Source organism: Nicotiana tomentosiformis, chromosome 1 (assembly GCF_000390325.3).
Source record: "Nicotiana tomentosiformis chromosome 1, ASM39032v3, whole genome shotgun sequence".
Taxonomy (NCBI): domain Eukaryota; kingdom Viridiplantae; phylum Streptophyta; class Magnoliopsida; order Solanales; family Solanaceae; genus Nicotiana; species Nicotiana tomentosiformis.
The window spans coordinates 142,366,315-142,380,588 of record NC_090812.1 but is presented as its reverse complement, the minus strand read 5'-3'; the positions used below and the strand labels follow the sequence as shown (position 1 = coordinate 142,380,588).

Genomic DNA, 14,274 nt, shown 5'->3' with positions numbered 1-14,274 from the left:
TATCTTGGAGGGCATGTTGCGTGCATGCGTTATTGATTTCGGGGCTCATGGGATCAATTTCTATCGCTAGTGGAGTTCTTCTATAACAAAAACTATAAATCAAGCATCCAGATACCTCCGTATGAGGCCTTATATGGGAGGCGATGTCATTCTCCGGTTGGTTGGTTTGAGCCTAGGGAGGCTAGGTTATTAGGCACCGATTTGGTCCATGATGCTTTGGAGAAGGTGAAGTTGACTCAGGCCCGGCTTTGTTCAGTGCAGTCCAGGCATAAGAGTTATGCTGATCGGAGGGCTAGTGATGTGTCATTTATGGTAGGTGAGAGGGTCCTACTTAAAGTTTCGCCCATGAAGGATGTGATGTGGTCGGGAAGAAGGACAAGTTGAGCCCTCGATATATTGGTCATTTTGAGATTCTTGAGAGAGTGGGTGATGTGTCCTACAGACTTACATTACCACCCAGCTTATCAACAGTTCACCCAGTGTTCCATATTTCCATGCTCCAGCAGTACTAGGGTGATCCATCACATGTGTTTATATTTTATCTTGGTTCAATTGGACAAGGATTTGACCTATGTTAGAGTTGGCTCTTTTCCCAAAAGTTGGCAAATTGAAGGTTTATAAATTTCCTAGTTTGACCATAGGTTGACTTTATGGCTACTGGGTTTAGATTGTGGTTTCGGGACTTGGAATAGGTCCATTTTGTTATTTGGAACTTGTATGTAAAGTTTGGTGTCATTCCAAATTTTTTTGGTAGGAATCAGACGCTTGGTTGTGATTCCAGTGATTATTGAATTTCATTGTAGTTTGCACATGATTTGGTATCCGACTGGTGGTTCCGGATGTTATTTTGGCGTTTTAATTTCGTGAGCAAATTCCTATGATATTTTTAGACCTTTGTGGATGTTCGGTGTGGAGCCTCGGTGTCACCACCCAAAGACCTAACATGTCGTGATGGGGCCTATCGATGGTACTAGGCAAACCGATTTTACCAAAAATACTCCAGTAATTCAATAGAAAAGGTAGTTTAAAACTTTTTCATATCAGAAATTTTAATAAAAAACTAAAGTTGAACTCAATATAGAATCAAAATGCGGAAACCAGCCCTAAACATCAGGGTGTCACTAAATCATGAGCATCTAGATAACCAAACTAATACAACCACTGTCTATGTATCAATACAAGACAGAAAGAAATATAAAAGGAGAGACAAGGTCCTGCGTGCGCAGGCAGCTACCTCGTAGTCTCCAGTACCCGATTGCGCCCGAACTTAATCACTTCCGTGATCAAACACACCTGGATTTGTACATGAAGTGCAGGGTGTAGTATGAGTACAACCAACTCAACAAGTAACAGAATTAAATACGGAACTAAAAAGCAGTTACGAGCTATACAGTACAGTTCATTTTCAATAATTCCAGCAAAGAATAAACATACTATCAAATACGAAACTTTAAGTCAAATCAGCTTTATACAGTTAAAGTGCATGTACTCCGGATATAGAATCCTTCGGGAATATCACAACAATGACAGATAGAACTAAGTGTATCAACAAATGAAAAACAAGTACAACCTCTCATGCCAACAGTCACTCCAACTATCAATAACTTGACACTCAACTCTCAGCCCTCAATGCGCGCGCTCAATAAGTATCTGCACTCACTGTGGGTGTTCACACTCATGAGGGGCTCCTACAGCCCAAGCGCTATAATCTGCACGGACAACTCGCGTGCTGCACGGACAACTCGCATGCTATAATATCATATCTGGATCCTCACAGACAACTCTCATGCTGCATGGACAACTCATGTTCCATAGTATAAACTATAAGGATCCGCACAGACAACTCACGTGCCATAAAACGATACCTCACAACCAGGCCCTCGGGCATACTCAGTCATGAACCTCTCTAGCCTCACAACTCTCAAATAAAAGAAAGGGAAAACAGCCCAAATGAAAGTGCTACAGTATATCATCAGGGAAAAATAATAGAGACTGAGGTAAACATGTACAAGAATCACTATAACTGAATATAACTATCATGAGCGGGAATATAGCCTAAGCATGATTTCTAACATGAAAAGTAGTCAAGTTATAGTAGAGAGGAATGCATATAAACACAATTAAAGGCTATTAGACTTCACAGTCTCCCGGGATGGACCAAGTCTCAATCCCTCACGGCATACACCCACACACCCATCACCTAGCATGCGTGCCACCTCCAAACAGTCACATTACACCAAACTCCGGCTTTCATTCCTTCAAGACCAGATTTAAAGTTGTTACTTACCTCAACATCGTAGAACTCCTACTCTGAAATGCCCTTTCCTCTCGAACCGGCCTCCAAATGACCCCGAATCTAGCCACAAGCAATAAAATACAATCAATATGAGCTAAATAATGAATCCCGGAAGGAAAATACCAAATTATAGGCCAAATCCCAAAATTCACTCAAACCCGGCCTACCAGGCCCACATCTCAAAATCTGACAAAAGTCACAAAAACCGAAAGCCCATTTACTCCCGAGTCTACCCTTGCATAGTTCATCAAATGTCGACCTCATTTGGTCCCTCAAATCCTCAAATTACTCTCTCCAAAATCCCAAGCCCTAACCCCTTATTTTGCTTCACAAATCCTACTAATTAGGTGAGAAAACAACAGAAAAACACCATAGCTAGGAGTATTAGAGCTAAATAAATTACCTCAGTGAATATCCTTGAATCCCCTTCAAAAAACACTCCAAAAGCTCCAAGGTCCGACTTGAAAATGGTGGAAATGAACAAAAATTCGCGAAGTCTTCCATCTATAGGTTCTGCCCAGGTTTTCGCACCTGCGGCTCAAAATGCGCACCTGCGGAGCCTCTTTTGCGCACAAATCTCTGCACCTACAAAAAATCACTTAAGTTCCCATCTCCACACATGCGCTCCATATCCTCTTCTAGGAGCTCACACCTATGGCCACTGCTAGCCCTCCTCATTTCCGCATCTGCGACTCAGCATCGCATATACGGGCTCGCAGATGCGGCCATATCTACGCACATGTAGTTCCATCCTAGGTCCTCCATGTCCGCATTTGCGGCTAACCAAGCGCACCAGCGACCTCACACTAATGGCTCCCCCTCTGCAAGTGCGGAAATACCAGTAGTAGCAGCTTCAGCTGCATTTTTCCTACTTCAAACAATCCGTTAATCACCCGAAATTACCTCTAACTCCTCGAGACCTCAACCTCAACCAACCATACCAACAAGTCATATAACAACATACAAACATAGTCGAGCCTTCGAATCACAAAAAACAACATCAAAACACCAAATTACCCTCAGATTCAAGCCTAAGAACTTCTAAACTTTCGAATTCCACAAATAACGCCGAGACCTACCAAACCATGTCCGAATGACCTCAATTTTACACACACATCACAAATGACACCACGAACCTACTCCAATTTCCGAAAATCCATTCCGACCCCGATATCAAATTTTCCACTGTTGGCCGAAATCTCCAAATTTTCAACTTTTTCCAATTCAAGCTTAATTCTACTACGGACCTCCAAATCACATTCTGGACGATCTATTAAGTCCAAAATAACCTAACAACGCTAATGGAACCATCATAATTCAATTCCGAGACTGTTTACATATAAGTCAACATCCGGTTGACTTTTCTAACTTAAGTTTCTAAATAAGAGACTAAGTGTCTCAATCCACTCTGAAACCACTCCAGCCCCGAACCAACTCATCATGTATATCATAACATAGCTGAAAAGCACAAAAGGAAGCAGAAATGGGGAAAACGGGGCTATAACTCTAAAATGACCGGCCGGGTCGTTACATCCTCCCCCTCTTAAACAACCGTTTGTCCTCAAACGGGTCTATAAACATACCCGGAGTCTCGAATAGCTATGGATATCTGCTCCGCATCTCCCGCTCGGTCTCCTAGGTGGCCTCCTCCACAGGCTTACCTCTCCACTACACCTTCACCGAAGATATTTCCTTTGACCTCAACTTCTGCACTTGCCGATCCAAAATGGCCACCGGTTCCACATCATAAGTCATATCACCCTCCAACTGAACCGTGCTGAAGTCTAAAACATTGGATGGATCGCCAACATACTTTCGGAGCATGGAAACATGAAACACCGGATGCACACTCGACAAGTTGGGTGGCAAGGCAAGCTTCTAAGCCATCTCCCCTATCCTCTGAAGCACCTCAAAAGGCCCAATGAACTGGGGGCTCAACTTGCCCCTCTTACCAAACCTCATAACACCCTTAGTAGGTGATACCTTCAGCAAAACCTTCTCCCCAACCATAAACGACACATCACGGACCTTCCTGTCCGCGTAGCTCTTCTGCCTAGACTGCGTCGTGCGAATTTGCTCCTGAATCAATTTCGCCTTATCTAATGCATCCTGGACCAAGTCTGTACCCAAAAGCCTAGCCTCACTCGGATCAAACCATCTTACCAGAGATCTATACCTCCTCTCATATAAAGCCTTCTACGGAGCCATCTAAATACACAACTGGTAACTATTGTTATATGCAAACTCTGCGAGCGGAAAAAACTGGTCCCATGAACCCCCAAAATCAATGACACAAGCGCGCAACATGTCCTCCAATATCTGAATTTTGCGCTCGGACTGCCCGTCCGTCTGAGGGTGAAACGTTGTGCTCAACTCAACCTGAGTACCCAACTCTCGCTACACGGCCCTCCAAAACTACGATGTAAACTGAGTACCTCTATCTGAAATGATGGAAACTGGAACACCATGTAGGCGAACAACCTCTCGGATATAAATCTCGGCCAACTGCTCTGAAGTGTATGTAGTACCAACTGAAATGAAGTGCACGGACTTGGTCAGTCGATCCACAATCACCCAAATAGCATCGAACTTTCTCAAAGTCCATGGGACCCCAACTACCAAGTCCATGGTGATCCGCTCCCACTTACACTTTGGGATCTCTATCCTCTGAAGCAAGCCACTCGATCTCTAATGCTCATATTTAAGTTGCTGACAGTTGAGACACCGAGCCACAAACCCAACTATATCATTCTTCATCCGCCTCCACCAATAGTGCTGCCTAAAATCCTGGTACATCTTAGCGGCACCCGGATGGATGGAATACCGCGAGTTGTGGGCCTCCTCAAGGATCAACTCTCTGAGCCCATCTACATTAGGCACACATATCTAGCCATGCATCCTCAACACGCTGTCATCATCAATGGTCACATCCCTAGCATCACCTCATTGAATCATATCCTGAAGAAAAAGCAGGTGGGGGTCATCATATTGACGCTCCCTGATACGGTCATAAAGAGAAGACCCGGAGACCACATAAGCCAATACCCAACTCGGCTCCAAAATATCCAATCTGAAAAGCTGGCCTGCTAAGGCCTGAACATCCAATGCCAAGGATCTCTTTGCTACTGGGAGATATGCTAAACTCTTCACCCGGCGACTCAAAGCATCGGCCACCACATTGGCCTTCCCCGGATGGTATAAAATAATGATATTGTAGTCCTTACGAAGCTCCAAACATCTCCGCTAACGCAAGTTAATATCCTTCTGCTTCAACAGATACTGCAAACTCCGGTGATCAGTATAGACGCCAAATCTTCAAGGCATGAACGATGGCTACTAACTCAAGATCATGGATAGGATAGTTCTTCTCATGGGTCTTCAACTGGCGTGAGGTATAGGTAATCACCATACCCTCTTGCATCAGAACACATCCAGTACCTACCCTCGAGGCATCACAATACATGGTGTAAGAACCTGAAGCTGATGGTAGAACAAACACGAAAGATGTGGTCAAAGCAGTCTTGAGCCTATAAAAGATCTCCTCACACTCATCTGACCACCTGAATGGAGCACCCTTTTGGGTCAATTTTGTCAAGGGCGATGCAATAGACGAGAAACCCTGAACGAACCAACGGTAATAACCAGCCAAACCAAGAAAGCTCTGAATCTCTGTAGCTGAGGACTGTCTGGGCCAACTCTGAACCGCCTCTATCTTCATCGGATCCACCTGAATACCCTTAATGTACACCACGTACCCCAAGAATGCTACAGAACCGAGGCAGAACTCACACTTGGAGAACTTTGCATAAAGTTTCTCCTCCTTCAATCTCTGTAATACAATCCTCAAGTGTTAGACATACTCCTTCTGGCTATGAGAGTACACCAGGATGTCATCAATGAATACAATAATGAATGAGTCCAAATAGGGCTACAATACACTGTACATCAAATGCATGAATGTTGTTGGGGCATTGGTTAGCCCAAAAGACATCACTACGAACTCATAATGGCCATATCGGATCCTGAAAGTTGTCTTAAGCGTGTCTGAATCCTGAATCTTCAACCGGTGATAACCGGACCTCAAATTAATCTTGGAGAACACCCTCGCTCTCTGAAGTTGGTCAAATAAATCATCAATACGAGGCAAAGGATACTTGTTCTTGACTGTGACCTTGTTCAATTGCCTGTAATCAATACACATCATCATGGAACCATCTTTCTTCTTTACAAATAGATTCGGTGCACCCCAAGGTGACACACTAGGCCGAATAAACCCCTTATCAAGGAGTTCCTGAAGTTGTTCCTTCAACTCCTTCGACTTTGACGGTGCCCTACAATACTATGGAATAGAAATGGGTTGAGTGCCCGACACCAAATCAATACCCGAAGTCAATATCCCTGTCAAGCTGCATGCCTGGCAGGTCTGCAGGAAACACATCCGAGAAATCTCGCACCATCGGAACAGAATCAATAGCAGGAGTCTCTGCACTAATATCCCTCACAAAATCCAAATAGGATAGACAACCTTTCTCAACCATACGCTGAGCCTTCAAGTATTAAATCACCCTACTAGGTACATAGTCTATAGAACTGCTCCATTCAACCCTTGGAAATCCCGGCATCGCCAACATCACAGTCTTAGCGTGACAATCTAGAACAGCATGACATGGAGATAACCAATCCATACCCAATATCACATCAAAATTAACCATACTGAACAGCAAAAGGTTCACTTGGGTCTCCAGACCCCCAATAGTCACCACACATGACCGATATATGCGGTGCACAATAATAGTATCGCCCACAGAAGTAGATACATAAATAGATGAAACTAAAGGCACACGGGGCATATCTAGAAAATGGGCGAAATATGAGGAAACATATGAATACGTGGAACTAGGGTCAAATAATACAGAGGCATCTCTATGACAAATTGAGACAATACCTGTAATCACAGCATCTGAACAATTAGTAAATGGTCTGGCAGGGAGGGACAAAAACGGGTATGGCCACCCCCTGATCTGCCTCCCCCTCTCGCCCGAACCCTAGCTGACTGGGCTCCACCCCTAGCTGGCTGAGCTCCACCCTGGTTGGCTGGGCGGGTGGTGGAGGAACTGGTTCTAGTGCTATCGGCCGAGTACTCCGCTGTGGAGTCCCACCCAATAGCCTAGGGCAATCTCTCATAATGTGACCAAAATCTTTGCACTCGAAACAACCCCTCCTCTGACGAAACTGCTGCCCCAAGGAACTACTTGAGGATACCTCAGCGGGCGGGGCATGATGAGAACTCTGTGCTGGAAATGCGGATGGAAATAAAATTAAAAAAAATTAAAAATTTTCGGATGGAAATAAAATAATAGGAAAATTAAAAGTATGGAATAAAAAATTAAAAGTAAAAGTAGGTGAAAATTATTTTTTTAAAAAAGTAAAAGAAAGTGGAAAATTTAAAAAAATAAAAGTAAAAGAATGTGAAAATTTAAAAAAATGAAAATTAAAAGAAAGATGAAATTAAAAATTAAATGTAAAGGTAGCTGAATTTTTTTTTTTAAAAAAGTAAAAGAAAGTGAAAATTTAAAAAAGAAAAGTAAAATAAGTGGAAATTAAAAAAAAGAAAAGTAAAATAAGTGGAAAATAAAAAAAAAGTAAAGTAAAAAAGGTGTGAAATTAAAAAATAAAAGTAAAGAAAAGTGGGGAATTATTTTTTAAAAAAAGAAGAAAAATGGGAAGTGGGAATTCTTTTTAATTAAAAAATAATAAAATAATTAAACAAATCTGAAAAAATTCCGAATTATTTTTCTATAAATAGAAGAGAAATATGAAGAAAAAGAGGGGATAAAAAAGAAGGGAGGAGGGAATTGAGAGAAATTATTTTTTCTTCTTCTACGCTAAGGGAATTTCTACTCGTGTCATTCTTTCTTCGTCTTTATTTCAAATAATCCAGCAAGTCATCACCCAAAACCCAACAAAAATATTTCATAACATCCTTTTTTACACGCCAAAAAGTGAAGTCAATAGTCGAGGTCGATGATTCCGTTGAAGATACGTTCACTAGGTTTGATGTTATTCGTCGCTTATGCTTTTTCGACGTTCGTCTGAGTTATTGTACCTGTTTTGGAGACTTATTTAATTGAAAATTTTGCATTAAAGGCTTATTCTTCCCTTTGTTCTTTTTATCTCATTTCATGTGATCTAAAATCATACACTTCTTTCACAAGTAATTCCATAATTCATGGCCTTCACAATAATCTCAAACATAGGAAAGAAACAAATCATGAATGCGCTAGAATGCTTTAGGCGTACTCATAATTAATTGAATCATCGTGATTATGTATACGTTCGCGTGACATAATTACGATTCCCAAAAATAAAATCAAGGTATGTGTTCGCAACTTTGGGCGAAACAACCTTAAATATAATATAAAAAACTATTAATTGCGTGCACGTCACCTGACATGATTTTGGCACAATAAACAAAATGGATTCACACACGTGATTCGTTTCAAAGATAATTCCATATTTTAATATAAAAGCGGACAGATAAAACATGGAAACCAATAAATCACAGTTTATCTAAAATTAATTCAAGCGAAGTTGTAGTCAATAAAGCGACCGTGCTAGAACCACGGGACTCGAGGAATGCCTTTCACCTTCTCCCCGGTCAACAAAATTTCTTACCCGGACTTTATTTTTGCAGACCAATAATAATAGATTCAAACCTTCCTTTGACTAGTGATTCAAATAAAAGGTGACTTGGAACACCCAAAAAATCAATTCCAAGTGGCGACTCTGTAAATAAAATAATCCATATTCAAATTTGTCACTTTAATTGGAAAAACTCTTTAACCCACAACAATCCATAACACATATATATATATTGGGGCAAAAAGAGGTGTGACACTCGCAAGTGCGGAATAGACCTCGCACCTGCGGCCACTGCCAGCCCTCCTCATTTCCGCATCTGTGATTCAGTCTCGCAGATGCGACCACTTCTACGCAACTGCGGTTCCAGCCCAGGTCCAGTAGCAGCACCTTCAGCTGCATTTTTCTAACTTCAAACAACCTGTTAACCACACGGAATCACCCTGAACCCCTCGGGACCTCAACCAACCATACCAACAAGTCACATAACAACATACAAACTTAGTCGAGCCTTCGAATCACTAAAAATAACATCAAAACACCAAATTACCCTCGGATTCAAGCCTAAGAACTTCTAAACTTTTGAATTCCACAAACGATGCTGATACCTACCAAACCACGTCCGAATGACCTCAAAATTTACACACACGTCAGAAATGACACCACGAACCTACTCCAATATCCTAAAATCCATTCCGACCCCGATATCAAATTTTTCACTACCGACCGAAATTGCCAAATTTCTAACTTTTGCCAATTAAAGCCTAATTCCACTACGGACCTCCAAATAACATTCTGGATGCGCTCTTAAATCCAAAATCACCTAACGAAGCTAATGTAACCATCCGAATTAAATTCTGAGATCGTTTACACATAAGTCAATATCTAGTTGACTTTTCTAATTTAAGTTTCTAAATAAGAGACTAAGTGTCTCAATCCACTCTGAAACCACTCCGGACCCGAACCAACTCATCTGGTATATCATAACATATCTGAAAAGCACAAAAGGAAGCAGAAATGGGGAAAACGGGTCTACAACTCTCGAAACGACCTGCTGGGTCGTTACACTTGGGGGTTCGGATGAGTTTCAGATGTATTTCAGACTATTTGTAATTGAGTTCTACGTTGATGGTGTGCTAGTGCTATGGTTATCGCAATTGTTAGCACTAGTCGCAATTGCAAAGTTTGTAGGGGGTTTCAGGCATCACAGTTGCGACACCTTGAACACAATTATGAAGGTAGGTCTGGGTCTGGGCTAGTCGTTTTTGCGAACTGGGTCGTTACACTTGGGGGCTCGAATAGTTTCAAATGTATTTCAGACTATTTGTAATTGAGTTCTATGTTGATGGTGTTCTAGTGCTACGGTTATCACAATTGTTAGCACTAGTCGCAATTGTGAAGTTTGTAGGGTACTCCAGGCATCACAGTTGCGACACCTTGAACGCAATTACGAAGGTAGGTCTAGGTCTGGGCTAGTAGCTCTTGCGACCTGGGCAGACTTTGCAAGTGCGATGTCTGAGTCGCATTTGCGACATTTCATGGGCATGTAAGGCAGCGCAATTGCAATCCATTGGTCGCATTTGCGACTTATGTAGATGAACAAAGGGATGGGCTTTCGGGACATAGTCTTATTTATCACTTTTGGAGCCCTAGACTCGGTGGGAGGCGATTTTAGGAGGAGATTTTAATACAAAGCTATTGGGTAAGTAGTTTTGACTCAATTTTGATTATATAACACGATTGTTTAAGAATTTTAACATCTAAATCATATATTTGAAAAGAAATTTTTAGGATTTTTGACTATGTTTTAAAAAAATTGAAATTTTGATATTTGAATGTCAAATTGGACTCAGATTTGAATACCAAACACATATATCGACTCGTGGGGTTATGGGTAGTCGAGATCTACCCCTTGACCTGGATTTTGACTGGGCAAGCCTGTGACTGATTTTTATTGACTTTTTTTATATTGTGTAATGATCTTTACTTTAATAGTCGAAATTGATTTCTCTTACATTGTTTGATATTATTAAGTCATTTTTGTCTAGATTTGAGTCGAACGGAGGTGAATTCTAAGGGAAAATCAGTTTAGAGTATTGAATTGGCCTTATTGAGGTAAGTATGTTGCCTAACTTTATGTGGGGGAATTACTCCTTAGGATTTGGTCCAATTTGTATTGTTTGTACTATATGAAGTGACGTGTACATAAAGTGACGAGTATATACATGAGCGCATGTGGGGTAATTTACCGGATTAGACCCTAGGCTATTATTATGCCTTGAATTGGAGTTGTTTGTTATATGAAGCACATTTTATCGTTGATTCACCCGTACCCTTGTGTTATTTTTGGGATTCTTCTCCACAATATTGTTGAGTCCTGGGCTATATATTGTTGTGGCTTTGGTGTTATTGTTTGGGCGATGGGGTGCATATGTGCATATTTTGTGCAGGTTGATTGTTGTGTAGTGAATAAGATGTGCATGGGAGACATAAGGGTGGTGTTTATTGATGCGCATGCGGCGAGATAAATGGGCTTATGCTCATATTGCAAGTAAGGGGAAATACTTAATTGTGATGCACATGCAGCGAGATAAGGAGGCTTATGCGCGTGTAGCTATATAAGGGGAAATATTTCAATGTGAATCTCGCACGGCTTCATAAAGGTGACTTATGATTATGTTATGTGGTACTTCGGGGTGATTCTTGATGTTATTCTTGTATTGGAACGAGTTGATGATTTTAACATATCATTATCTTCCTTAAATGATTTCACTTTATTATTTACAAGTTATTGGTTAATCTGCCGTGTTATTTCATGCCCAATTCTTTGTTGATAATTACTCTGATATACCTTCCGTTGTCAGTTATATATTGATATTCCACAAAGGTTATTTGTCTAGTGAGTGTCTCGACTTGAACCTTGTCACTACTCCATCGAGGTAAGTTAATACTTACTGGGTACTAATTGTGGTTTACTAATAATATGCTTATGCACATTTTTGTGCAGATCCAGGTACCTCGAATCGTGCTGGTTGCTATAGAGTTGAGCTTGAGTTGTGGAGACTTTAAGGTATACCTGTTGTTTCCGCAAGTACGCCTCGGAGTCACCCTCTATTGTTTCCTTATTAGTGTTTATGTATTCCAAATAGTGATATATACTTTGAGACTTATATACTTTTTGTAGAGTTGATGGCTCCGTAATACAGGGTTTTAGGGATGTATGACTATTGAATTCACTTTACGGTTATGTTATGGCATTTTTCAGTTTTTTTTAATAGTTAAGTTGTTTTATTCTGTTGATCTCTTCATCTGATAGGCTTACCTAGTCATAGAGACTAGGTGCCATCATGTTCCTTAAGTTGAGATTTTAGTTTGTGACAGTCGCGTATATATTAGTCATATACTTACCAAAAACCACATATATAACATGCACATGAAGTATACAATAGCCTGCTTTCCCTATAAATTCCATAAACTTGTAAATCACCACAAAAATGAGCATGACACCATGCTAATACCATTGGAAAGTAAGGTAACAATATACAAACATATAGCTAATTGAAGATCATCGCAAAAGCATCCAGCATGAAGCAATGCATTGTCATTAATCATGTGATCTTTTATTTGTAACATTGTCATTAATCATGTGATTAGGGATTTGAGCCATGTCTATGTTCAACAACCTCCTCATTGCACTAGGTATTTCAGGAAAATAGTTAAAAGTAATTATATCGTCAAAAGAAAACACAACTAAAACATATGTCACTAAATTGCCTTCCCTTATCACATATTGAAAGATCACATTGCAATTAACCTTCATATCCTTAATCTACCTCTGTACCAAAGCACCATGATTGATCTCATTAACCCTCAACTATCTTCTTCATCACCAATGAATTTGTCTGCAGAATAAGAGAAAAAAGCCCTTTTTCAAGTCAGTATGTCAACCATTCTGGAATTCCTTCTGTGTCAGCTACTATATTTGTTGTTTCCTCCAACTCCATTATCCGTTCATACACTAGGTCCCCTTCACTATTGCTGACACAAAAACCATAAGAACTAGGACCTCGATTGCCCCTTTAAGCACCATCTGTTTTACAATTATACCAGCCTTCATAAGAAAATTTCCAACTTACTCTCTTAGTTACAATCAATGGTCTATACCCCTCAGAGAATGCTACCATATTCATCCAAAGAAAAATAATATTAGGAAGCTATTTGTATATCACGTTAGCCAAGTAATGAAGTGTGTTGTTGATCTCATGAACAACCTTATTAAATCGCGCAGTACCTCCATGCATAATATTGTTCTTCTCTTGCATAGTTACCTAGTGATGATGGTCAAAATTGCCTGAAACAATGGTTTAAGTTTAGGACAACATTCAGCACTCCACCATGCCCTTATTACTTGGTGGAGTTGCACCAAAGGCACTTGTATTCCTGCAACGACAAGGAAGGTCTTCCAAACTCTAGTACCAAAAGAACCACATACGAACAAATATGGTATAGCTTCATCTTGAGAATACACATAATAGTAACATTTAGAAGGTCTTAACTATCTTCCTCCAATTATCATCAATAGGTAGCTTATATTACCAAAGTCTCCAAAGGAAGAAGAAAATCTTAAAAGGAAGACCCTTAGTCCACCTGCATTTATAATGATCATTCTGGTTTGATCTATGCCTTAAAATATGCAAAGAACTATCTAATGAAACTTCCCTGAGGTTGTTGGGATCCACCATGGTGTGTCTCAAAATCCATCACTACCTTCATATTGAATCTTCCCCTTGATTTGATCAGCAATGTCATCAGGAAAAGCCTGCTCAATAGATCCACATTCCAACCTTCATCCGCTCTTAACTGTGATACTTCATGCAGATTTTCATCAATGGGAAAAAAAGGTTGCAATACATCATATAATGCACATAATCCGACCCAATTCCCATTCCATACACTAGTAGTACCTCCTTCCATTTCTCACTAAATTTCATGATCAACCTCTTGTCTAGCGAGTAGCATTTTTCTCAATCATGTGACGCATTCCTAAATTTTACAATTGTTGGTATCTTCTTTTTGCAATAATTATTCCATATTAAGTTGGACCAGAAAGTCTTTGTAGTCCTATTCTTCCACCACAGCCTTGCAAATAAGGCTCTTGAAATTTCAACCAAAGATCTAAACTATAAGTTACTCTCATCAGTAGGTAGACAAATATTATGCCAGGAAGACCAACGCCTGCTTCTTCCCTCTTAATTTGTTCCCCAAAAGAATCTAGAAAACATCTTATGTAGGTGATCACAGATATTTTTTGGAGGATCAAGGACTTATAGCAAATGAAT

General features: G+C 40.4%; 1 protein-coding gene across 1 annotated transcript; it reads right to left on the bottom strand.

Annotated features, from left to right (window-relative positions):
* Window positions 1-5,591: 5,591 nt before the first annotated feature.
* On the bottom strand, window positions 5,592-13,909 carry LOC138910748 (uncharacterized mitochondrial protein AtMg00860-like). Its single transcript, XM_070201895.1, has 2 exons — window positions 13,703-13,909; window positions 5,592-6,125 (listed from the first exon to the last, which is right to left on the bottom strand). The coding sequence occupies exons 1-2, from the start codon at window positions 13,907-13,909 to the stop codon at window positions 5,592-5,594; spliced, it is 741 nt and encodes a 246-aa protein (XP_070057996.1).
* Window positions 13,910-14,274: the final 365 nt, after the last annotated feature.

Excerpts from the sequence above, each read along its gene's own strand:
- LOC138910748 (XM_070201895.1), bottom strand. The coding sequence starts at position 13,909 with ATGGAAGGAGGTACTACTAGTGTATGGAATGGGAATTGGGTCGGATTA. Across the intron at positions 6,126-13,702 it reads GGGGAAGATTCAATATGAAG|AGATTGAAGGAGGAGAAACT; the intron begins GTAGTGATGGAT and ends ATTGTATTACAG.